The sequence below is a fragment of the Pungitius pungitius genome, chromosome 3 (assembly GCF_949316345.1).
Source record: "Pungitius pungitius chromosome 3, fPunPun2.1, whole genome shotgun sequence".
Taxonomy (NCBI): domain Eukaryota; kingdom Metazoa; phylum Chordata; class Actinopteri; order Perciformes; family Gasterosteidae; genus Pungitius; species Pungitius pungitius.
Window position 1 is genome coordinate 9,142,135 of NC_084902.1, and position 26,312 is coordinate 9,168,446.

General features: G+C 43.2%; 1 protein-coding gene across 2 annotated transcripts; it reads right to left on the minus strand.

Annotated features, from left to right (window-relative positions):
* Window positions 1-479: 479 nt before the first annotated feature.
* prkd2 (protein kinase D2) lies at window positions 480-26,266 on the minus strand. Of its 2 annotated transcripts, XM_037481006.2 has the most exons (19): window positions 25,118-26,265; window positions 10,214-10,352; window positions 9,910-10,041; window positions 9,573-9,772; window positions 8,586-8,769; window positions 8,424-8,495; window positions 8,229-8,246; window positions 7,915-8,074; window positions 7,705-7,816; window positions 6,919-6,996; window positions 6,516-6,834; window positions 6,161-6,213; window positions 5,994-6,066; window positions 5,561-5,667; window positions 4,092-4,253; window positions 3,845-3,943; window positions 3,420-3,687; window positions 2,999-3,084; window positions 480-1,730 (listed from the first exon to the last, which is right to left on the minus strand). In XM_037481006.2, exons 1-19 carry the CDS (start codon window positions 25,442-25,444, stop codon window positions 1,515-1,517), a joined length of 2,805 nt encoding a protein of 934 aa, XP_037336903.2. In that variant the 5' UTR covers window positions 25,445-26,265; the 3' UTR covers window positions 480-1,514. The 2 variants fall into 2 exon arrangements, with proteins under 2 accessions (XP_037336903.2, XP_037336977.2); XM_037481080.2 differs by lacking the exon at window positions 8,229-8,246 and having other exon boundaries at window positions 25,118-26,266.
* Window positions 26,267-26,312: the final 46 nt, after the last annotated feature.

Consider the following 26,312-nt stretch of genomic DNA (forward strand, 5'->3'; position numbering starts at 1 on the left):
GATGTGAACCTGAATGACAGTAATGATTCTTCCACCCTAAACATATTAGAGAATTAGAACATATCCAGCTTTTGTTTTTTAATCGGGAAAGCTATAAATTACAATTGCTAGATGACAGTTATGGACGGATGAATACATAAAAACATCCAAGACAAAATAGTAATATTGTTTAAGTTTTGTATTATCTGTTACCAAGGCTAGGATTATCTTGCAAACATGTTATACAGTCTACTCACATTTGACAACTTGATAAGCTTCAGGTTACACATCATTATTATACACACAATAGACTACAGTACGTTTCCAATTGTATCTCGATAATGCAAAGACATGCAACATATTGACATGATGGAGAGTGAATAATCAAATTACCAACACTACAAAATCTAGTTTAGTAATGCAAGCCGTCAGTTTATGCACATCATAGGGAGAGGTCTGCTCTCAACAACAGAAAAAACAAGTAGCTGTGTTTTTAGAAAAAAAGCATCCATTTACTTGCTCAGGTGTAAAAATTCTTCCTTCACTGGCAGTATTTGGGTATATTGAAAATTAATGTACACGTAAATCTGCGACATCTCACTCAACATTTAAATACACGATTGTTCGGTGCGGGCCACTCAGTTAAAGGACGGCTCCGTGCAGTTCATTTCAAACCACAAAGCCATGTTCAATCACGTGTTTTTTCTAAAAGCCGGTTATTACTCACAACCCGTGGTAATTACCGGAAGATTTGCTGAGGGAAGATCAATATCTTCAGTTTTCACCGCAGGACATTCAATTATGGGGATGCAATTGTGAATTTATAATGGTTTGACTTAATGCCTGCACATTTGTAATTACCAGCACAGATGTCTTGTCACTGGAAAGAGATTGAACCGGTTTTTACCGAAGACATTAAATTAGACTTTAATTCCTGTCAGTCCAATTAAATGACACCCAAACCAAATGGTACTTCTCTTTTAATGGGAAGCAGTTTCATTTTCAGTATTCAAGATGATCCTTTTTTTTAGAAAAAACACCTCAATGCAAACACACCCACACCACTGGTTTAATGGCTGCAGTAAAGTGACATTTCCAGCTTCATTTAGTTTCAAGCATCTTGACAATTGGAGGAAAAGAACATGCTGCTTGTCCTTTTTCTGAGAAATTGTGATTAATAGTTTGACTAATGTCATCTGTAAAAACTGCCCAGGTCAGGCGCACCGAGGATGTTAAATACAAACGAGAAGTCATCCCCATAAAAATGTCCAACAATTCAAAAGATAAAAAGGGACAACCGATGACAGCAGAGTTAAATGAAGGTTCTTGCCTGAAGAGAAGCATTGGATTCCTTGCTGTAAAATTGAGTGCTGCCAAACAGATCTTTTACGGTGAAAGTCTTTAACGCTAGACACTATTTTTATTAAGACCATAAAACTTGTCTCTCTAGGTCCACCTCCCTCAACACCCCCCCTACTTCTTTCTTCCTAAATATGCTTGAGTCCTCCTCCGTCTGTGTGTCTCTCTCTCTCTCGTCAGAGGATGCTGACTCTTTCAGTGAGGCCTTGCACATCTGCATCCGCTTCATCATCGGAGGCGGGGGCAGGAGGTGGGGGGACGAGGTGAGCGGGGTAGGGCAGGGTATGTTGACAGGCAAACATCTGCCAGCGGCTGTCATCACTCTCGTGGGTGAGGTAACGCCCGCCGAGTTTAGTCTCCAGCTCCCGCAGATCCAACCACGTCTGATAGTCCTGAGACATGAGAAACGGAAATGAATGCGGATGACATTTCAGATTTAGATTAGGTTTAATGAGCTTTCCGGGGGTTTTATAGCACATCGTCGAGGGACCACTGTGCGTTTGCATGTGTGTGTGTGTGTGTGAGAGTGAGAAGTTGAAGGACTTTGGTGCTGGTCTGACTGCCTCAGGGAAACTAACACAAGACACTTTCATCCGAGAGCGGGCGGCACTGACAATGAAGCTTTATTAATTCATGGATCGTTCTTGCTACCAAACAACAGTGGCCTGGTATGAAGAAAGAGAGACGTTGACCTTTAGACATTTGAGACCTGGGCCTCGTTTCCCGTACGTGGTTCAACAGAGTCCTATTAGCGTCCTATTAGCCAGCTCAAATGAACCCGATGATTGATGTCAGGCGAACTCTGTTCCTGGTCCACGCTCAAACAGTCTCGTTAATTCGAGCCAGACGTCAGTCATCAGGATGATTTTGCGTGCGCGTCCTACTTCAAAAAGGGGGAAGCGTCAATCACCAATACCATGATTTTGTTTAGAAGTTTAGAAGAGTAAAATGGCAAATAAACTCAACAGAAGAGCCTCTTTTTTCTCTGCTGACGAGCAGGAAATGATCCTGACTGCATGAGGAGTTCAAGACCATAATCTGTATATTTGAATAATTTCTGACAGGTGAATTTAACGTATCTCTGCCGTTCTCCCCAAGGGTTTTCCCCTTTTTTTCCTCCGTATCAAAAGGGTTTTTCACTTTTTGGGGTTGTGAGCTTTTCGGAACAGAGGACGGTTTCTAATTTCGTCATTTAAAGCAATGAAACATGAAACATCCAGAAGTTTCTTAAGCGCCAAACAGCACGCTTACGATGTTCTCAAAAAGAAAGTAAAGTCTGTGAGGGTCTGTGGGACAGAGAATGCTCGGTTGCGGCGTCAGGTGTTCACCAGAGTTCAGAAAGTGTCATTTTACCCTGAAAATGAGCCGGCTAACTCGGTTAGCTGCGTACAAGGGACGGGGTCCTGAGCTAAATGGTCCACAATAAAGTTTCCAAATATCAGACCTGAGCTTCTGTCTCACCACTCAGCGGACTACTGACATTTTCCATTTCTGTGATGGCCACAAATGACATCAAGGGCTTTGCAGCAGTGAGAACGGGTTATTGGCAGTCACCGTATTTGGAAACTGATTGGTGAGGAGATTGGGATGAAAGAGACTAAACCATGTGTTAAACAATACGTATGTTTGTGCTTGCATAAGAGTAGGTTATACAGGCTACCTGCAAGTACACGTGGCTGAGACTCTTGTCCACACTGTAGCGTTTCCTCATCTTTACTTGGAGCAGGTTGTTGATCAAGTCAGTTGCTGGAAAGACAAACAAAAAAAAACATTTTCTGGTTTTGCAATTTTATCTCTCAATTAGTTTTGGGGCAAATAAAATGCTATGAAGAGGCAATAATAATATTGAGGATCAGTTTCTGCTTTATTACATTATCATAAGTGAAGTACAACCGTTTACATGTACTAACAATTTGTAAAGGTTTATGTGACGGATACAGACTCAGAGACTACAACCTTCAAAATGATCAAAGTTGAACCATCTTAGTGTCAAAAGAAATTTGACATGAGAACCTTCATGAAGAATGCATTGTATTAAAATGAAAGAAATCTCCCCTCTCCCGCTCCCCCTTGTTGTTTACCATCAGTGGAGATCTGCTTCCAGGGGTTGGGAGGGTACATGAAGGCCGCGTTGTGGATCTGGTCATTGATTTCTTCGTCCTCATTGAAGGGGAATGTCCCACTCAGGCTGACATACATGATTACGCCGACCGACCACATGTCCAGCGAGCGGTTGTAACCCTGGTTCAGCAGAACCTCCGGAGCCAAGTAGGCCGGGGTTCCCACCACAGATCGTCGGAAAGATTTTTCGCCGATGATACGAGCGAAACCAAAGTCACACAACTTCACCTGGGTAGAGTGAACCAAAAACGAGAAGTGGTGAAATGACAGGCCCTCGAGAATAGAACGTGGATACCGCAAGTGCTCTGAATTACTCATCTAAGAGCGCAAAACACACAGTGAGAGTGAGTTTCCATGTGAGTGTAGCGCGTGTGCTTGTGTGTACCTGGGGGAAGGGATCGGCGGAGGCCAGCAGCACATTTTCAGGTTTCAGATCGCAGTGAACGATGTTCTTAAAATGTAGATGTCTCAGAGCTGCAAGAATCTGTAGGTGCAGACACACAAAACCACACAAACTAGCTGTTGTAACTACAAAGCCCAATACCAAGTAAAAACCACAGGAGTAAGCGAGTAACAAGACAAAATTGTTGACGCAAAGTACAAATGCCTTTGCGGCAGAGGCGCATACACACCTGCGTGATGAGGAACTTGGTGAGCCTCTCAGGCAATCGGCCTTTCTCACTGGAGAGGATCATCTCCAGCATGTCCCCATGCAGCTTCTCCATCACCACAAACACTTTCTCTGGCGTCTCAAACATACATTCCAGGTTCACAATGCCCAGGTGACGTAAACTCTGAGAGAGAGGAGACCAAAAAAAGACGAGCGGTGAAAACACACAGTGAGTAAAAGAGGAGGAACCATATAAATGGGAATTTGCAGCACAGTAGGGAGAAGTGAAATTGGTTTATTGGTTTACATAGAAATACTCCAAAGATGCTAATAAAAGATCTCCAGAAGGGCCATTTACATACATCTGAGGGGAGTCATTCAGCAAATGTACCTCAGTTGAAAGCATATGAATGTGGCAAAGTCTTTTCAGTCTGTCATGCCAAGTGAGTAACGTCCTTTTAGTGCCAGCAAACAGAAAAGCCTCATGCACATCATATCTGCCTCCACCTGCTGGTGACCAATCAACTGTACATTTAACTCAGCCTAATTTAGGGAAAGTGATTTCATTTCTGTTTCCAAATGATTACACAAACAATAGTTTGACCACAAATCCGGATTCACTCCTTTTAATTGCTACTTTTTTTAACATTATGGCATTAACGAGTTAAGTAAACAATTTATTAGATATTGCTGACATTTGAAGTCTGACCTTTAGAGATAGCAATATGGCAAATATTTCCCTAAACTTATTGTCTCAGTGCTTCAGGACTATAATCTCAAAAACTCCACTGAATGTGACGACTTCTATTCCTTTTGAAAATGGCCCATCTGAAGGTACATTTCCATTGTGCCAGTTGTTTTCCACTGTGGCTTATTTACGGATTTGAATTGTCAGAGCTCTCAGTGTCTGGTCCCCTTCTATTCAGGGAAATCTTCAAAGATTTTAGGACTCCCTGTTATAAACAAGTGATGTCAGTGAAGGTCCTCTCAAGTAGAGTAACACATCTGTGTTGATATGTTTATGATGGTTAACCAGGAGTCTTAGTGATGACTCATATGAAACCTACCCTTTGCCCTTGACAAGCTCCACAGGTCCTGCATTGTGGTTCTTTCTGAGGCAGACGGCTTGACAACCACTTGACCGTATACTCTAAACTTACCTTTTCTCAAGTTTCTTGACTTCAGTATTAAAGGACTCACTTGGCACTATTGAATAGTGTTTCTATCACACACACAAACCACTAGGTTTGGTCAGGCACTGAAGTATAAGTACAAGTACTGAAGTATTAAGACATGAACCAAAATAGTTCATAAAATCATTTATGCACTCATTTTTGGAAAATTAAGACTCAAAATGAGTAAAAACCAAACCAAAGTGATGCCAAGAAGAACACCATTCGTAGAATCACTGTTGTTCATGTATTAAAAAACACTGACATCAAATTAGTATGTACAGAATGTTTAATACCCATTCACAGCTAAAGTGTTTACCTGCAGTATAGCCACCTCGTTCCTCAGCTGGCTCTCCTGCTTGGTGGGAAAGCGAAGCTTGTCAATGACTTTGACAGCCACATCCCTGCCCGACTTCCTGTGCTTCCCTGATGCAGAATGGAATTATTGAATTAAAGATGGGGTTGTGAACAGAAAATCACATACATGCGGTTTTCATTAAAAGAATGCAATCTACATCCAATAATACTTCACTGATTTAACATTGTCAAACTCGGAGGGGGTGAAATCAGAGTTCCACTTTACAGACCCATACTCACTTATGCATAAGCAAAATATGTGGTTCAAGGGTTTGTGATTTATTATCTTGAATCCTGTTTGCTAACTTATGACAAAATAATTTCCTCTACAGCACTTTAACCTATAAATGTAAATATAAAACAAAATACAGCAATCGAGAACTCGATCTACATACCTCCATACACTACTCCAAATTGTCCAGATCCAAGCACTTCATCAGCAAAAATCTGGTACACTGTACCGATGTCCTTCAGGAAAGCAAAAATATTTCACACATTCATAACCATGTACAATTAATTAAAATAATGGCGGCCTTTGCTAAAAATGTACAAAAAATCATACCACGTTTTCTTGGATTTGACTGTTGGACACGGATATGTTGATAGAAGCTTGTCCTGAAAATACAAGACAGCTGATATTAGTCCTTATATCTCAAGTTTATTATAAGGTATTTTCTCCAGTACTGAAAAAAAGAACAACTTGGCATAACCTCAGCTCAACATTCTTGTGAAAGAACAGTTTAGCTTAGCGAGAATGTAGGCCTCTTTATTTGAGAAATGCGTTCTAAAGACCACACTCATCCAGTTAGTCGACTCCATTTGTCCTTTTTTTTAACCCCCATTTGGTCAACTGTTTTGTGGTTACACAGTTTGCTCTCGACACGGCAACGGCGCACAACCTACTGGGCTCAACTTACTGTGAGTTGTGTTGCCCGCGGCTGGTGGAGCATCCTGAAAGATGACTGGCATGAGAGCCTGGCGAACAACGCTCTCCCAAGCCTTGGCCACCTCGCGGCCAATGCCGCTGTTGGGCGCTACTTGGCTCGGGGAGGGAGGGTTTGGGGGGAGGTTCTGGGGGTTGCTAGGGGACAGAATGGGGAGGGCGTTGGGGTCTTCCCCTACAAAGTAGCACATAGTGCCCGTGATGAGCTCAAAGCAGTGAGGATTTGTTCCCGTGGGCACGAGAGTGAAGTTGCCAGCAGGACGCACCTCCAGGATCTCGGAGAGAGGGATCTCCTGCAAGAACAAGGAGCAGTGAGGTTGCTCACCTGCAACTTATAACGCAAGACCCTATCCTTTCATGGAGTGAACCATATTTACCTTGTAGTATTTGTTGGTGGTGTTATTCTGGAAAAGGATGATGCACTTACAGTCCAGACGCCAAAAGTGCCTCTTTCTCTGTTGAAGGTTGGAGTAGGGCAGAATGAGGTGGGGGCAACGCAGGTAAGGCCGGACATTGAGGGATGAGATGGAGAAAGCACAGAGGTTGGGGAACGGGGCACAGAACGGGGCAACGTTCAAGGATCAATGTGAATGCTTTTCGGAGAGGGAAGAGTGGCCAGATGAGAATGAGCACAAGCTGCAAGATGGACGGAGGAAACAAAGAGAAAAGAGAAAGGAGACAAAAATGAGAGACAGGAGAGGAGGGTGTTAGTGAAGGCAGAAAAGAAAATCAAGTAAAAAGAAGACTAGCGAGGCGGCAAGGTTTCCTTGAGGTCAAACTTACAGAATACATCAGGTGAAAGAGAATGCGCAAAGAGGCTTTTAGGATTAATTCACCAGACATCTGCTGAGTGGTTTTATGCTTTCAGACAGAGTCTGTATCATCATTTTCTCTTCCATTCAAAGACACAGACACACGCACACTCGCATATACACACAAATATAAAAGAAAAAGAAAGTAATATAGTGCCTAAAGCCATATGATCAAGGACCTAAACTGTTGAGCGAGGAGCTGGTGAACAAAGAAAATTGACTGATAACGAGAAAGTCCTTCAGTGAGTGGAAAGAAAACAAAACAAACTTTCTGCAGTAAATTCCTAGAATAGAATCTGTAAGTTCAGCCACTACAACAAGGACAAAGATAGTTATGGGCAATCTCTTTACCAGTGTGTCCTTATTGCTGTAGTGAACCATCCATCCTTCCTTGATAGCCGTACTGGATCGACGGGTTGTCTGTCTCACCGACTGCACCACCCTCATTAGCGGGATGTAAACACTAGAAGAAGGAAGACAACGCTCCGTAGGTTAAATCCAGATTTTAGTCTCTGTGTGTACTGATATTTTGGAATTCCTACGACATCACTCTAGATTTACCTCTGGTCTCCGCTGGCTCCGTCCTGGTTGTTGTCGGGAGAAAAGGACCCAGGGATACTGCAGGCCTCATCGGAGTCATCTATTGAAGACTTGTCTGAGGCGTCATACTCACTGCTGTAGTCCATGGGCACCTCAGGGTCCGCACTGGGACTCAACATATCTGGGACAAAAGAAGAGTCAGAGTGTGACTTGATATAAAAGTGACCATTAGTTTAAAATGCTGTGAAACAAAATGACCACTTGCTACCACTAAGGCTGCTATCAAAAGACAAGAGCTGCACATGCACCAATACAGAGGACCCGGGGATACTTACCGCAGCTACTTCTGTTTTCTGAGAAGATAAACACATTAGCGCCAGTGAGTTTCAGCCTGATAATGTGTCAGTGTTAAAGTAACCTAGTTATACCAATGGAAACACTGAGATGTAATTCTATACTGATACTAATCAAATGGGGTTAACAGACTCATAAAGTCATTTGAATGGTGATGTATTTGTATATTTCCTCACCTCCAATGGTTTCCCCGAGGCAGTCATTAGGAACCTTGTACACACAGCGTTTATGGCAGTTAAACTTGCAGTCTGAGTGAAATTAAACACGTTGTTATTAGATTACACATAGTATTAGATTTAGATAGAAGTCAGCATCACTCTCTCTTTGTCGGTCCTCACCTTTGCACTGTAGGCCCTGCCTGAAGAGCCCTCGGAGAAGCCTCTTGCAATACTGACACACCGTGGGCCGCGTGTACGAGTGGACAGCGAACGTGTGCGGCACCTTAACTTTGCTCATCAGGATCTTGTCTAAATGAACTGGTCGGCCCGTGTAGAAGCGTCGGGCATCACTCGGGGTCCGTGGCTAGCGGAACGGAAAGTAACAATGATGAGCAATTTCATTTTGGGTGGAAAAAACAAAATTGGAAGGACACCAATAACTACTTTTGGCAACAAGAACGAACAACAATTTCATTAAAAAAAAGGTTCTGTCCAGACTTTGTTGGTTCCTTGAAGGCAGCAGAAAGAAGTTAATAAGTAGTAGTACAGATTAGTTAAAGATTATGATAGACGTTTGTTTAAATTCTCATTCTCTTTACTTTATGCTTTTGGTCTTTATCTGAAATATCTGACTCTTTATAACTTCTAAATGCCTCACTGGGTTCACCAGTAACTGGTACTGAGTGCAGTGGGCTTCTAAAGCTCGCTCAATGAAAGCGGTCCTTGTGAACTAATACAGCATAGGCTGAAACTCACTATAAATCTTGGTAAATCCCAGAGGCGCTGCAGATTATGGCCAGAATTGTCTTTAGGTGCAGATGCATGCAGGACCTCTAACATTGTAATTTGATACAGTGTTAGTATAAATATATTGATTATAGCTCCTTTGAGCTTATGTTTCCTCTAAAAATATTCGCCTTTTCATTAGAATTAGATTAATAGGGTCTCCTACAAAAGAAATAATGATGGACTTTTTTCCTCTTGATTTAGGTATAATTATATCAGTTTACTTAAAGTGTTGGAAAAAAGTGGGAGCAGTCATGCAGGCAGTTTTTGTTAGAAATTGGTAGCTTTAAAGTAGCTTTATTCAATTTTACCGAACATACCAAAGCCTCTGTAACTTTAATATTCCTTCACAGAACATTGTGTGCATTAATCGACCCGTACCATTTGCGTGTGAGAGCGGACGAGGCTGGCGTCCTCTGCGCAGCTGGAGGCTGTCCCTAAGCTGTACACCGACTCGGTGGTGGAGAGACGCAGGGACTGGCTGCTGCTCAGGGAGGTCGTGGACAGACGCCGTTTGCGAGCTCCGCTGCAGTTGTTTGGGATGCTGAATGCGCAGCGCTTGTGGTAGTTAAGTCCACATCCTGCAGGGGGCGACATGGACCACCAGTGCACAAGAGAGCAGAAAGGGGAGGATATGTGGTGAGTTCCGGAGAAACTTTTGGGCGCAATCATTTTTTTTTTTTTTCTTCCTCACACTTCATCCCCCTGCCTTACTCACCGTCACACTTGAGCCCCTGTCTGACCAGTCCAAACAGCATCTCTCCACAGTGGTCACAGAAGGCTGGGGCCCGGTACGAGTGCACATTAAGGGCATGCGGCCGGATCTGGAAATCTTCAAACGTGGCTGCCGCTAAAAAGATAAAACAGGTGTACCGCGTGAGGGGAGGGGGGGGGGGGCATGGGCGCTTGAAACAATCAAAGTAGTGGTGCTCCTCGAAGAGGAGACTGTAAGATGAACGCACTAGAAAAGTGAAAAGATTAAACCGATTCCTTTTCTAGGAGAGAGAGAGCTGTTGACTGACCAGAGAGCACCACCTCCACTAGATCTCCCTCCTGAATGTCACTGGCCCCGTTAACCAGCTGCAGGATGTTGTTGGTGGTTGTGTCATGCTTGAACAGCAAAATCTTGTCGTAGATGCCATAGAAGCCGCACTCGGGGAACTGGAGAAAAGAAAGTTAAAAAAAAGGGACTTGTTAATAGCATGGCATTTAATTTAATCCAATAATACATGACACATCATTAATAAATGGTGGTTCGAGGGTGAAGTCATTTGTGTTGCAGATGTTCTAGCAAATCATTAGTTCACAATGCTTCTGTTAGAGGCAAACATTTTTGGTTCAACAAAAACTAGTTTTATTACTAATATTAAACAATTTTTGAATCAATGAGATGAATATTTTTGTATTCATACTTTTCTTAAATACTAGGCCAATGAACAGAAAAAAGAACTAGCATGGAAACCATATTGAATGTAAGAACATATTTAAAGAACGCTGTTAGTCATTCAAAGCACTGGAGGAGTGTGAAAATATATAAAGAAACAACAAATAATACACAAGTACTACTGGCTGAATTCCTCAAATCAAGCAAAGTGGAACGCAAGACAAAGGAGAAACTCAATCCTATCAGATATTTACATGAATGCACGTTTCCATGAAGCTCTTCCAGAGATATGAGTGGTGAGACTGTCAGTCAGAAGTCAGCAGAGCAAAGGAGGCTGTCATTGGGAAACCCGGCCCTCCTGAATACTTAATGCGGTCTGGTTTACTTCAGTAGCCACACCACACAGGACACCACCGCTACATACGACATGCACACGCACACACACACACACACACACAGTAAAACAGAGAAGGCAAGGGACATGCACAGAGCTTTAAAATTGGGTCTTTTAGGAAGGAATACACTTAACACACTGATTGTGACCAGATAAAGAGAATGAAGTGCACACAACCATCCCCTTCTCGCTTGTTGTCTTACCAACAGACACACCCTCCTCACAAACAGCATCACACACCCTCTCTCGTCTCCCGGACGCACGCACACGCACCCACGCACAGTCTCCTTCTCAGTTTCCCCAACAAGCCACTCCACATGTGAAATCCAGGCCCGACCTGTACAGCTGCCAAGCTCCACAGAGAGTGAACCACGCCCCAGCAGCGGGCTACCACCGCCGACCTCACAGTCAACTACGAGTTACGAATAGCACACAGTGGCTTCTTTTTTACCCCAAAATCCACTGACAAAGACCGTTGACCTGTCAGACAAACACTACAATCACAACATAAATCAAAGAAACCGGGTCAGGCCGAAAAAACAACCAACATAATTACAAGGAGTTGGTATACAAAACAGCAGCGGTAAGGGAAAACAAATCAATGCGGTGCAAGCATTTAAATAGTACCAGGTTTGCTTAACACTCCTATTATGCAAAGTTGATCCAGCGGAAAAAAAATGCAGTTTTATATATACCCACACACTGATTCTACAGTATATCCCAATATTACAATATGTACAGTATGTTGCAGTGAGAAAACGGCACGGAAGCAGGGAATCGAGTTGGTCTGCCTGTCATACCAACTGCTCTGGAAAAACTCTGTGGAGTGCACAGTCAACTGAACTATTTCTCTGAAAGCATTTGCAGTGACAGAACTTTAACGAGGCCTGTAGCTTATCAGGAATGACACAGACTCTATAAAAGAGAGGGTACTGTGAAGTTTGGTGTTGTTGTTACCATTCTCTGAGCAAAATAATTCCAATCGTCTTCTATGTACTGGTTGATGGCCAAATAAAACAAAAACTTCATTAGATATCTCCAGATACCACAAGGGGTAAAGAGAAAACAGGCTCTTTTTTTGACCCTCTAAACCTAATGTGTCTGGCTTTGAGTCAAGTAAAAGAAATATATATATATACTAACAAGACAAGACTCCCAACCTTACCAAAGACTAGACTTTAAAACCCACAAGTTCTCTGACAGGAGTGAAATGAAATCAGATCCCAGATCAGAGGAGACTCCCAGCCCCCCCCCCCCCCCGCAAACCCACAGACACCACGGCCTAAAGCCCACATTATTACTGTCATGTCTTACCCGAGCAGCTTGAGGAACAAAGCGAGTCACATGATCTGGCCTTTATCAGGTCCAGAACATACACGACGTTCAGACCACAGAGCTGCAGATGCCAGGTCTGTGCACACCACAAGTCTTTAGTGCTCTGCTTAAAAAGCACAACAACCCAACTCTGCAAAGTCGCGGTTACCTCAGCGAAAATGACAATTTTCTTCTTCTATTCTGCCGCGCTGCCCCGGTTCCCGGTGAAAGTACAGGGTGGAAAGAGCACAACAGCTGCACAATACTTGTGTTTGTATATCAACGTGATGAAAAATGACATTTTCTCTGCGTGTCTGGGGCGGGGGAGAGAGAGAGGTACTGTTGCAAGAAGAGTATTTTGTGCTCGTGCAAAGTGTGCAGACAAAGAGCGGACTGTATTGTCATGGTGGTATAATGCAGTGTCTCTGCCTGGAGACGCGGCTTCGGGTCTAGCCAGGTTCTTTTGGGGTTGCCAGGGATCAGGTTGCCCTGCGTTGCCTGCACTATTTCTGCAGCTCTTCAGGCCAATGAAGCCATTATGAGTGAGATGAATTATGGACAAGGTTTTCTTCATCCAAACCCCTCCCTCTTTTCATCCCTTAATTTCCTTCTCAAATATATGTTTCATGAGCCTTTTTAAAAAACAACTTTTAAAAGGAGAAAGGGAGGTTTAAAGAAAGTTTTACAAACATGTGTTACACAACGGTGTTGCGTTTATGACGTGATGGAATTATTTTCTGCATACAGAGCAAAGTAAATTATAAATCTTTGAAGCATCACAAGCAGCACTGATTTAACTATATATATTACACTGGGACTGATGGGATTAACAGCAACTTGCCTAAAAATTCAGAAGTGGGATGATAAAAAGGAAAGACAAACGTTCACAATGCAGCTCTCATCCCCATCACCCTAAACAATTACTGAAAATCTGTAAATTTGTTTGAAAGGTGTCTGTGTGCTATTGCAACAATCATTAAAAAGTCAAACATTTGTCAGGATTACTCATTCAGTCATTATTAAAAACACACAATCACACAAAAGGGATCTGAATGTAACACACACAAAACACCTTTCACATCATAAAAGCATGATGTCATGGAACAAGGCTATTGTTGAGGGAAATGTGAGCTGAAAAGCATTGTTTTCATCATCCAGAAGCACACATGATGCCTCAGATGAAGAGCTCTGGGAGATGAATTGATGGTGATCGAGGATTTGATGTTAATAATCAAGACCAGCGCAGGAGCAGCAGCAGGTGCACACAGACACACACCTCAGCCACAGGTTGACGGTGCCTCACACAAGTACTTACAGCATTGTTATCCAGAGAAGTTTACCCTTGTTGTGAAACAACCACAGATCACAGCTTCTAAATAAAGATCCTATTTATAAAGACGCTGCATGTGTGAAGAACACAGACTTGAATGTCCTGCTGAGGAAGCAGCTTGTTTCTGCTTTTCATCCTCCCCATCACTTCCCCTCCGGAGCTCAGCATGGGCCACCTTTTAACACCAAGTGGCACGAAACACACACACACACACACACACACACACACAGGCCTCTAATCAACTGCTACATTGATTGAGTTCTGCATCAGCCCCACAATAAACCATTATTTTTCACTTACTTGTACACTATGTAATTGTAGTGCTGGGCGTTAGCCCTCACACTTTTGCGATTAGTTTTAGTTCTTGAAAATAGTGCTATTATGGGTTTTCAAAACATCCGCAACACAGAATACTGCTGCGACCATGACAACACGGTGTATTGCTATTGTATCAGCATATTAAATATAAAGCGGTTACCTCAGTGACTGCAAACAAGAATGCAGTATACACAACACTATGTTTATTAACGATATTTCAGCGTTAAGAGCCATCAAATTAGTTAATTGAGACTTCCCACAACATGGTCAGTATTGAATTATCTGATCGTTGCAGGTAAAGAACAAAAATTATTACACAAAGGTAAAATAGTACCTTTGACAACGCAGCCATATTTTATTCATTTCAAAGTTTTGGTCACTGTGTTTTTGAAAAGTGTGGAGAAACTGATGAACAGAGCCGGATTTGTGTTTAAACATTGCACAATGTTACAGGAAGGCCAGAGTCCAGCATAAACGCTATGAAAGCGCTGCATAAACAACCGAGAATCTACTCGGATAAAACGAGAAACGCGCTGTGTGTGACACTTCACAGCGCCTGTAAACAGTGCGGCCTCCACGTCCATTCATGGTCATACGCCGCTGATGTGTTTCTGCAACAGAAAGGGGTTATTACAACAGGAACCTCATCCAGCCAATTTTATAGTCAAGAGGAAACATGCTGCATCCCTTCAAACATCCAAACAACAGACATTGTTTGAACAAATCATGCAGGCTCCTGCCCCAGTGACGCGATGCCTGTGCATCCTTCTCCATGGGACACAAACACAGATTGTTGGACAATAACACCCCCCCGTCTCTACTTGTTATCAAGTCAGGCACGGAACTCAAAAGGAACCGCCCCACGTTTCTGAATGCGATGAGGTGTCTGATGAGGGCTTGGTGTGGCACGAGGCGCGTAAAGACGTCACCGGGCTGACCTCATTAGCTCCTGGCAACCAAGAATTTTTCCTTTTGTGCTGACAGTGTCAGCGACGGAACAAAGGTGATGTTGCCCCGGCGTTCTATTTTTATGCCCTAGTCAGGTCACACACACACACACACACACACACACACACACACACACACACGAAGAGATGCCTGCTCGCCCCCTCGCTCATTCATCGGTAGAGTCTGTGCTTATGTTGGCTTCCAGAGACCAAATAAAGAGCGCGGGGCTGTTGTCTCAATAACGCTCACATCAATTCACAGCAGTGAACCACAGGTCGGTACCCGGAAGACAAGGAATTACGATGACGTCAGCCAAACGTTGGACTTGGCAAACACAAAGAAAGGGGAAAAACCAACGAGGACGTGCGAGCACAGAAAGTGTGCACACGAGTGAAAAGCTGCGTGACGCGCTTTACCGTGTTCTTGTGATGTCAATAATAATAGTTTGGATTGTTGTACGCGTCCGAGAGCTATAAAAGAGCTTGTGAAGAACAATATGGTTTATCAGATGAAACAATAGATTGCATGAGACATTAACAGCTCCAGACAAAAGCCTCTTTCTTTATCTGGATTCTACAGGTTCCCTGTTGAGATTTGTTACTGGGGAAGAACAAAGTTTAGTATTGCAACCGTTTAGGTCTTAACGTACAGGTTTCATAAAACAAGAATTTTTAAACCTGTTGGTCTGACATGGCAGGGTGGGGGGTTGGACTGGGAAGATGTCAGCGAAATGCCCCACACACCTAAATTGTTGGCAGCTGCGGACTCAGCTGAAATATATCTGCTGTGTGAGTTACAACAAAGGACACAGGGGGGACTGTTCAAACCACAGGGACAACCATTGAGTACATAATGGCATTTTCCTTGTTTGTATTGGAAGACGTTTGCCAGTCTGCACGGTAAAAGCCCAATGACTGTATACACACACTGCATTCATAGAACAAAAATAGTTTCTACATTGGTGGGTGTTTAAAGACCTAAAGTTCCCCTCAAGTTCTACTACTGTGCTGCAGTGTTTACGTTGCCTTTGTGTGTGTGTGTGCGCAGCTACATAATCAGGTTTAAATCCTGACCTGCTAGATTTGACATACCAGAGATATCTGTGTCAACCTGTGAGACTGTGATCTTTGAAAAAAAAAATATAAGGACTTTACCCAAACAAACGTGGCTGAATAACCTCAAAGCGCAACAACGTCAACGTGCATAAAGACACGTAATACAGCATAAGTCACATAAATATTTGGACTAGTATTTTGTAATGTTATTATATAATATTATTCCAACAGCAGGCGCATGACCCCAACAGCCTGAGTTCAATACACAAGTCACATTGAAATGCACACTATATTAAAACAAACACTTGGCAAAGTTGACATTTTCGTGAGTACCACAAAGAACCTTTTAACTCAGAATGAATTTTTTTTTAAATCAGGGAAAATCCACAATTTTCCAAGTTGATGGAATTCAGAGTAAGTGACAGCAAAAAGAACATAAATTAGGAATACAGTTGATCTAAAAGGGATATGGTACACAATACGGCGGACATATAGAGTGTGTGTGTGTGTGTGTGTGTGTGTGTGTGTGTGTGTGTGTGTGTGTAATTGGCTGAGAGCTTCAAGCAGGAGCAAAGGGACAAAAAGTAACTCTGCCCCAAGCATCACGGAGGAAGTGGAGGTAACATGAGAGCCATGAGCCAGCAGAAGAGAGGGGTCTGAGGATAAAGGAGACATGCACCTTTGTTGGTAGGCGCTCCAGTCTTTCCTTGGCTCACTGAGCAGGAAAGCCAATATGAAACTTGGATTCAATCCACGCCGTGCAATGAACGAGTCATTGATTCATGACAAGAGGGAGAGACTGAAAACCGGTCTTTGTAAGAGAAGAAAACAAATTACTTGATTTTGGCTGAAATGAGGTTTTGAATAGAACCATTTCCATAAATATTGTGGTGTTTGGGCATTTTAAACCTAAAAAAGTTAGTCAACAGAAAATGATTGAGGGAGAGAGATGGAAGGGGGACATGCAACAGAGACGCCTGGCCAGAGGCCTGCTATTATGTGCCAAAACACTCCCCAATTCAAGAAAATACTTGGAAACTAATACAACCATGCAGGATTTGAATTGTATAAAAGCCAAAGAGCCAAAAAAAGAAAAATCCAAACAAAATATCCGTAATCTAGAGTCACAGGAACAGTGAAGAAAGACACAAGAGATGAATTGTTGGTCGAGCAACACTGCAACATCACTGTCTCCTTTATCTTAACTTTTGTCTTTTTTTAGAGGGTAACTTCTCAGTGCACATAATCATGCACAATAAACTTCAACTGAAGCAAAGAAACGTACTTTAAGAACATAATTATTTGGGCCACAAACTGGTTTAACCTAATACCATTATACAAGCATTATACTCCAAGATGTTTTGATATGGTTTTGCTGTTGATGAACCGGACCTCCATTTACTCCAATTCAGCAGTGATACAGTTTATTTCATTTTTGATTTTCGCAATGCATGAAAACAAGTTTACCACAGGAATTTAAACACATGAGTTTTTCACAAGTGGTTATTTCAATAATGTCACCACATCACTAGTAGAAATTATTGTTTTCATTTACGGTGTCAATGATTTTGAAATGAGGCCAGAGGTGCGGACTATAGGACAAATGGTAAATGGAACACCAACTACAATAAAAAAATTAGGTCAATTTGCGTTTACATTTTCCTGCAGTTAAATGTTAGACTGCATTGAAATATATTTGAGATTCTTTTTTGCACACCAGTTAAAGCCTTAATAATCGTCCGTTTGCTCTGCTCTTCCTCCCTTACTCAGCTAATATGATCTCTGATACAATGTCAAATCGACCTAAAAGGAAAACACGCTGGAAGGGTTTGACACACCAACCCTTTCAGCTCCATGTGGAGGGCCACAATAAGCACATTACTGCACTCTGAGTCATCCCCTTTTCCTTTGTGCCCGTTACCCTCCTCTTTTTCTCTCTCTCTCTCTCTTTGGCCCCCTCCCTCCCAATGTGTTGCATGGCTTTCGATCCTAATTAAAAAAAGAATAGGGGGGTGAATACACTGAACGTGAATCATAAGACAAACCGTTGGTTACATTCGTGAAACTAAGAAGTCGAGCGGCTTCTTTAATTTGAGTCATTTTAAACATCGAGCAAACTGTTGGAGCAAACTCCTATGATTTATGAGCTTTTAGAGGTGCTGCTAGATGGACTTTATCATTACCGGACAGAGCAAGGCTAGATGCCTATTTAACATACACCGATATCAGAGCGATATCAGAGCGGTAGCGAGGTTCTCATCCAAACGTTGGCAAAAAAGCAAAGCTTTCCAAAATCTCTAACTATTGCTGCAGGGATGAATATCAATATCAATATCCACCACCATGTTGAGAATTAAAGACCAAACAGATGGAGACAAACTATTTTCCAGTGGCTTCTGCCAGGTTTTCAATATTGATGTTGTACATTTATCAACTCATGTTGAGTAGTGGTTGTGCCTATTTCCCTCCTGAGTTAACACACACACACACACACACAACCTTAAGCCTCCCACCATTGTCTCCTTCTCACATAGAAATTTCACACACCTTACATTGCAGCAGCAAAAGCTTTCATGCGCTGTAGCAATGTAAAATAGCTCTTTCTCTACTTTAATATTTCTTTCGCTTTTTCTTATCATCTACTACACTCTTAGTTTCACTTAACAACAACGAACCAGTCACTAACAAGATCGGCCTCACTAACCCAAGGCCCAGTCTCTCGCTCTATATAATGTAATGAAGTGTGTGTGTGTCCTCTCCCTAAGTGGTACAAACTCTCCACATGCCCCCAAATGCTGCTCAGCGGCTTCGAATTGGATTACGGGACAAAACCGTTTTTACCGATGCTAATCGCCAGATTAGTATCATAAGGTCTCTTTAGCTCAGAACAAGCAGAATGCAGGGCAAAGAGAGGCCGACTCAGCCCAGAAACAAACATCTTATACGGAAAATTCCACTGTATTACAGGACTCAGTTTACTAGTTTGGGCTGTTATTTCTTCTATGAAAACATTAAACTCTCAAAAACAAATGTTGGGATCTGAGTACATCATGACTACATCAACATTAATAGTATAATTAAACGCTGCACAGTCAGTAGTCCATATAATTGAATTAGGAACAAAAGGATATCTTTCAGACTTATCAAAATACATTTAGAGTATATTGTGCTGTCCACAGCTGCAGCTTATAATGTAGGAACATCTTATCTGGCAGTTTATTAAATCCTATTAGTATGGTGGAATGAGATGTTGTATGTCATGAGACGTCGTATGCCAAATGCAGTGGAGCAAAAACACACACACACACACCTCTTTACGCAGCAGAAATGTGAGCAAGAGGATCAAAGATCAAGCTGTTATGAGGAAGAAGTATGTCCCACTTAAACACAATCTGCATGAAACAGAGTACGTTGCAGGTGCAGTATGAATCCTCTTCAGCTGGCCCTGCCCAATTTTGTGCTGCTGCACATACATGAACCAAAATGGCAAGTGAGATTAAAACAGGTCCCTTTGACCCTCAGTAGAAGAGTTTAATTGTGAAGTCAGGAAGTCGGCGTCTAAATTGGTATTGATTGGGTTTACAAAAAGAGACAGTTCACACGACTGCTATATTCAACACCAAGATCTCAGCTGCCGCTCGAGAGTCAAACGCTTTCCCGCACTCTTGATAAAACATCCGTAGCACCTGACTACGGCCGTCCGTGTGTGCTTTGAATAATCAAATGTCTCCGTGTGGACTAAGCTTCCCCTGCAGCTCGCCACTAACAGCTGGGAGACACCCGGTCGCTCATGCAAAGCTGTTCCGCTACCATGTAAATATTCGCAAAGAGACGCGCGCACACACACGCACACACACACACACGCACACGGGAGGGTTATCGGTAAGCAGAACTGATACCTGTTGCTGTGGGATTACCCTTTTGAAAATAAACATTTCCTCTACAGCAGTACTGGTTAGACAAAGCCCGTGTAAAGGTTTGGAGCGGTGGGGTAAGGTCTTCACTTAATCATCACATGACGTGCGATAAAGGCGGCGTTTGTCTTTTCACTTGCACGTCCACCTGCCAGTGGGCTGCTAATTGTCTGGCATTTATTCATTGACCAACAAAAGGTTTGGGTTGATAGGCAGACAGTATTTGCCCAGTAGCAAAAGCCCCCGTGACATTAGACTGAGAGCGGCAGTGTATCTCAGACCTGATTAATGCGGTGTCCTCACCTACAGAGACGCTGTGTGATTTTCATCTAAACTATTCCACCTCTCGTTCCAGCGTTCATCTGGAAGATCGAGGCCTACTGTTTAGCTACTTTACATTGTATGTGTGTGTGTGGGTGGGTCTGGTGTGCGTAGAATACGTGTGCTAAAGGGTGATGTAAACAGGAGGTGGTGTGTGTGTGATCCCATTCCCCGGGCCAAACAACTTCTCAAGGGAGGGAGATAAAGAAAGGGACCCTTCCAAAACGGAGGTGGAAACAATGGCCAGGGCCGGGGCGTTCAGCAACAACTGTGTGTGCGTCTCTGTTTAGTCGCGGGTAGTCCTTTGTGCTTTGAATACACTAAAGAAAGAAAAGAAAGAAAAGAAACTCACATCATCATCATCTTACAAAAGTTAAAGTTTCTTGTGATTAGATAAAGAAATAAACTACATGTGGCGGTTGAGTACCAAATCTTCAGCTGATTTCTCATCAATGGTCTCACAGACAATCGAGTCATGTGACCCCAGCAAACAGTGACTAAGACTAAGCAGGTTCTCACATGCTGACTGACACATATATTGAAACACGCCCAGTGGCGTCAACTCAAATCAACATGCTTCGGTACGCGTCTACCAAACCTGTGCGGTCCTGTCCGGTACGGCAGCGCAAGTGTGCATATCGAAATATTTCCGGCGATCGGAAGGCAGAAGAGCACAAAGAAAGGAAAGTGGGTGGCAGGAGGTGGTGGGATGCGACAAGGAAGAGGACACATAGAGTGAGAGGAAGTTGATGATAAGGCAGGAGGAAAGGACTGGAGAGGAGAGGATAAGGAATTAAAGCTCCTCAAGAGAAGGAAGCAACTTTTGGTTCTCCAAAAGACAGAAGATGTCAGTAGCCTTTCATCCCAAGAAACAAAGAAAGGAGAAATATTGAGGCTTTTGGCAGACTCAATTTCTCATGATTTAGTTTGATGATTTCCAGCATTACGCAAACTGGAAAATACATAATAAAATAAAGCAGACTATTTGTACCCACAAAAAAAAAAAAAAAAAAAATATTAATTAAATTAAGTCCCATTTCTAAGTCACAGAAAAACAACACATTTGATGGGGGGAAAAAGAAGGTAGAATGACGAAAGGAAAAATAAGGGTGTCGGTAAGGCCTGCCCAACAAAAGGAGCAAATACATCAGAACGGCACCATGGTTGAATGGAGTCAGACCTCTGGTTTCCAGGACACACTATTACTTCTTGTTCCATCTGGAGGAGAAGGGGGTTGGGGCAGCTGCAAGTCGGCTGGCTAAATGGGATTTTGGCTCGCACTATTGCCATGTATGCAGCCAAGCGGCGTTTTAAAAAAGGCGTGGGAAGTGTGGGTAATGTGAATAAAAAAGGCGTCCTTTTGCAGTCTGGGCCTGAGGGATTGGGCCAAACGCTCAGTTCGGGAGACTAACAAGAGCCATTGGATGGCCACTGACTCTGGGTAAGTGTTGGAAGTTGAAGGGCAGGGAAGTGTGTACTCCGCCACAGAGAAGTGAATGGAAAAACGTGTCAATGGAACACAAGGAGGGAGCCTGTGAATAAACAGAGGGTGACTCACCCGCTCGGGGGACGGGAGAGATGATTTTTGGCGCAAAACAACCCCACTAAATACACCAGCGGAGGCATTCATGCGTGCGCGTGCACACACACACACACACAAAAAAAACACTGTCCAAACCTCCAACGCAAGGCTGTAGGTCCTAGCAGGGCAGGAATTATGGATCCAAGGGGATTGCTGAGTGAGTGTGTGTGTGTGTGTGTGTGTATGTATACTTGTGTGTATGGCTGCTCTAACCAGGCTTGAGAAAGATCAGCTCAGAGAATGAAAGTACCTTTTCAGATTATTTTTTTCCCTTGTTTCACTTTAATAAAAAATATAGTGAAAACTCTGAGATGGATAAGGACCAAAAAAATGCTCTGGAGACCACCCGTTCCCTCTCGGCCAAACTCAACAAGACTCCTCCGAGTTGCATACAGCTTACGGTTCTATTAGTTTGACCACAAAGCCGGGCCCGAAACACCAACCGTTGCTACACGAAAACCATTAAATCAAATTTTTAAACTATAGACATTACATAAAATCGAAATCAAAAAACTCAAAATGCATTGTTTAATTCACTTCCTGCAAGGAGATTCGTGCATGGCGTTTGACCAATTTTTACCATTTCGGAGGTCAAAACAAAGGGCAAGAGTATCCTCACACAAATCTTTGATCTCTTTAAAGATGGAAGGAAAGGCGGGAAACCAGGCCCACTGCTGTGCCGTTATCTTACACTACACCTCAACCAACACCAATAGACAAACTGAAAACAAGTATATATTCTTTATAAACTGGTTCCAGCTTTTCATTTAAGCTACAGGGTTGTTTGGTTTTTCTGAGGCGGTGGCAGTTCATCAAATGTAATACTCCAGCTATCTAACATGATGAGCGTCTTGCCTCACAAATGTGGTTTGCGTAAAGCTTTTGCGAGTGTCTGTGAGTCTGGAGTATTGACTACCTCTTTGTGGGCACAGTGGGATTCAAAAGATGCTGAAAAAGGAGTAAATGAGGAAGAACCAAACCATTAAAGAAGGCCAGTTGCTTTCTTTCTCTTGCTGACAAGCTGGAACCCAAAAATAAAAACATCTGAACGTCATCTGAAGAAGGAATTCAAAATTTCTTTCTCCGTCGAAAGGCTAGATAAGTGTTACTGATGCTCCATGTCACTGACTTTTCTACATGCCACCATGCGCCTGCAAGCTGTTGTGGTACCACTCACACACACACAATACCTTTCCATCTCAACTTCACTATAAAGGGGAGGTTCTCCAGCTGATCGATGCCAATCGATCGATGTGCAATTTACAACCAGCACAAACCCTGTGACACCTTCATCCAAATTGTGCTGAAGTAATCATCAGCTGTTTAAGCACGTGGGGAGACAGGAGTTGCTGCCCCCATTAGTCACGGACCAGAGCCTCCATATTTTTTAGCGTTTGTAAGGAACATTTCCTTATTGATTCACCATGAAAAATGTAGGAAAATAACATGGGATCTAGATGTAGAGGCGTCTTAGACCTCACTCGTTCATCATGGTGACCTACTAAAGAGTCTTCTACACCTTGTTTAATGTCTTATTAGCTTTGCAACGGAGTAAATCATTTTTTTGCATGTTGTTGTCAAATGTATGCACTTCAGAGACCAAAGAGGCCTTTTAGCACAACAACTTTTACCGTGAAGCAGCTGAAAGTGTTGTTGCTGGCAAGTTGATATTTGAAAATGTTTTGCTGCATTTTTAGGGGCAATCAGTTAAAAACACATTCATCTGAACACTTAAGACCAAATTAAAAAGGCATCTTACTGAATGCATAAAAAGATCTCTCTTACATTAAACGGAAGAGTCCAGGTTCGCCAGAGAAAACACACAAATAAAAGAGGAAGAAAAGAAGACAAAGTCATTGAGTTGCCACTGTTGTTGACATGACGATTGTATGCAACACCTCTTACTTGTTCCAACCATGTCTGTGGTGACCTCACGGGAACACGGATGGAAGCACACCACACACACTAGAGCTTCTGATCTCAGTCCCGGGTACAGCGTGGTCACTGGACATTCGGCACAGCGGCTCAGTGAGCTCACTAAATTCTAGTTTCCCAGAATATTGGCGACCGAGGGGGAGCTTTGCAAAGCTGCTTTACAAGGGCTGTTGAAATCTGCAAACCCGAGCACCTACCCGCCTAATTGGCCAATAAAAGCACATGGGTCGCTTAATCTCCCTGTAGGATGCTGTTTATCCTCAATGGGTTTCCTACTATGCGTGTTTAAGGGAGAAATCTGCCAGTCTAGATAATTGGATGTGCTAAAAGTATAAAGACCACCGTTCCTATAATACTCATTACTTCCTGTTGCAATGAGGATGTCACTAGTCCCCCCCCCCCCCCCTTCAGTTTAATAGAGAAAACACAATTGTTCGGACTTGTTTGTTTTCTCAGATGTATTTGTATTCTACAACATACTTGGCCTTTTGTTTTATAGAACAAATATATTCAATAACAGTCCGATTGTGACACTTTTCATCATTAATTGCATAATTTTAAGTTTGTGTCTGTCAAAAGAAAGAAAAGAAAACATTGTCAATGTTGAAGATAAAACCACTTCAAGTTGCAAACGAGTTAAAACAACACAAAGACTGCCAACAATTTGAACAGTGGGCGGGTTGAAAAAAATAACGCCTCAAATATGACTTTAAAATGAAGTGATCAGTGACTGGTAAGCCAAGAAGTCAAAAATGGTCTGATCAGTTATTTTGTTATGAACTTCAAAATGTCTGAGGAGAGTGAAGAAAACTTGTGTTGAACCAATGTATATAATTCAATGTATATTCATTCAACTTTAACATTCAGTTCAACTGAAGGAAAGTAAAGGCATTTGGATACGGACTTCCTTTTGTTTTATGTTTTTTTAATTATGTAAAGTGCTACAAATATAGTCCTACATTTCCTGTTTCATGCACGTAGAGGCTTATGAAAGTGTCTCAAAGACTAAACCCACCAAACATTGGCCCCTCGGCCGCCCTGTGTGTGGCAAAACAAAACCTTAATTAAACAGTGTGTTCTCTTCCAACTGTGGGGGGGGGGGGGGGGGGGCGTAATTGCAGTAATTAGAGCGGATCAAAAATGTGACGTTTTGTACATTTTCCCCCACTCACAGCCATCTGTTCAAAAATGTTCTCTGCTTGCAAATTTGAACGAATCCCTTTGCATAGGGGAATATTATGATATATTATGTATACAACAAAGGTTGGTATTGTGGGACACAGACTGATAATCTAACAAACCTTTTGAAGACACACATGAACGTGTGGCAGAGAGCCTGGAACAAAACCAGCGGTCTACCTGGGGAAGGTGATCGCCCACTTTTTTAACCCCCCTTACACACACACACACACACACACACACGTGTCCTACCTTGGTGTCAACAATGGAGCAGGCCATTTGTTTCACATAGGCCAAGTCGGCACTCAGGGGCATCAGGACAGATTCTCTGGTCAGTCCGATCTGGATGATGAAGGACACGCCGGCTGGAGTCGGGGGCTGTGGGGGGATCACGGCCCCTGCAGGTCCCTGCACTGGTGTCAGGTCCATCATGGGGAAAAACCCCTGAGCAGGCATCGGGGGGATGGATATGGGGGTCGCCGGCTGCATCACAGCTGAGCCCGTTGGCGAGGGGCCCCCGGGGGGGAAAAACACCTGGGCAATGGCCCCCGAGGACATACAGGGGCTCGCGTTTGCCATTCGAGAGTCGTGTTTGTTATATGCCCAAAGCTCCTAACATACACACACAAAAAATATTATTAAAACAGGGGCCCGAGTTTTTTCTTCAGAAAACCTCACGCTCATTCAAACGGTGGAGTGGAGGAGACGGGGGCTCACACACACGGACACACACGGACAGTCCCGGTTCCTCTGTGTCCTGTGTCCACCCCCAACCACTTGACGAAGGAAGAAATCCTTATCCAGGAAGTTGTGTTTTTCTTCCTTCCTTCCTTCCTTCCTTTCTGCCACTTGTTTCGTGCCCTCTCTTCTTCGGACTCCTGCTATTGTCCTGGCATGACAAGCACGAGCGGCGTTGAGTGAGAGACAACCACACACACACACACACACACACACAGACACACACACCCCTTGTCCACCTTCGGCGCTCTCGTCTCAAGCAGTAGATGTGCGGGGGAGAAAGTCCAAACTTGACACTGAAAGTCCCGGCCGTGGGAGTGGAAAAAAACAAAAACAATGACAAACTTTGTTGTGCCTCTTCTCCAGGCTGGGTTACAAAATGGCCTCCTTAAACAGGAAACTGTAAGAATGGAGGAGAGCAAAAGACCGCACTCCTTTTACGAATGTTGCCCTGTTTCAGTTTCAGACCCACTTCAGTCTTCTTTTTTTGTGCGTGAAAAAAACCCAGGGTGCGAAGCCGCCTGAGGGTGCCTCCCTCTCCTCCTCCCGCTCTCTCATATGTGGTCTTGCCACAGCTCGGGAGGAAGTAAAATGATTGGCAGAGCCCGCAGCCAATAGGCTCGCAGAGAGTCCCGCCCTCTCACTCGTTGGCTCCTCCCCCCCACCCCCATTTCCGTCTTCCCCCCGCCTTTTCTTTGGGTTCCTCTTA

Bases quoted from the DNA above. Each gene is read 5' to 3' on its own strand.
- prkd2 (XM_037481006.2), bottom strand. From the start codon at position 25,444: ATGGCAAACGCGAGCCCCTGTATGTCCTCGGGGGCCATTGCCCAGGTG. The intron at 9,773-9,909 runs GTGAGTAAGGCA...CGCCCCCTGCAG, and splicing joins ACAGGGGCTCAAGTGTGACG to GATGTGGACTTAACTACCAC. The intron at 3,688-3,844 runs GTACACACAAGC...CACTCTACCCAG, and splicing joins CCGCCGATCCCTTCCCCCAG to GTGAAGTTGTGTGACTTTGG.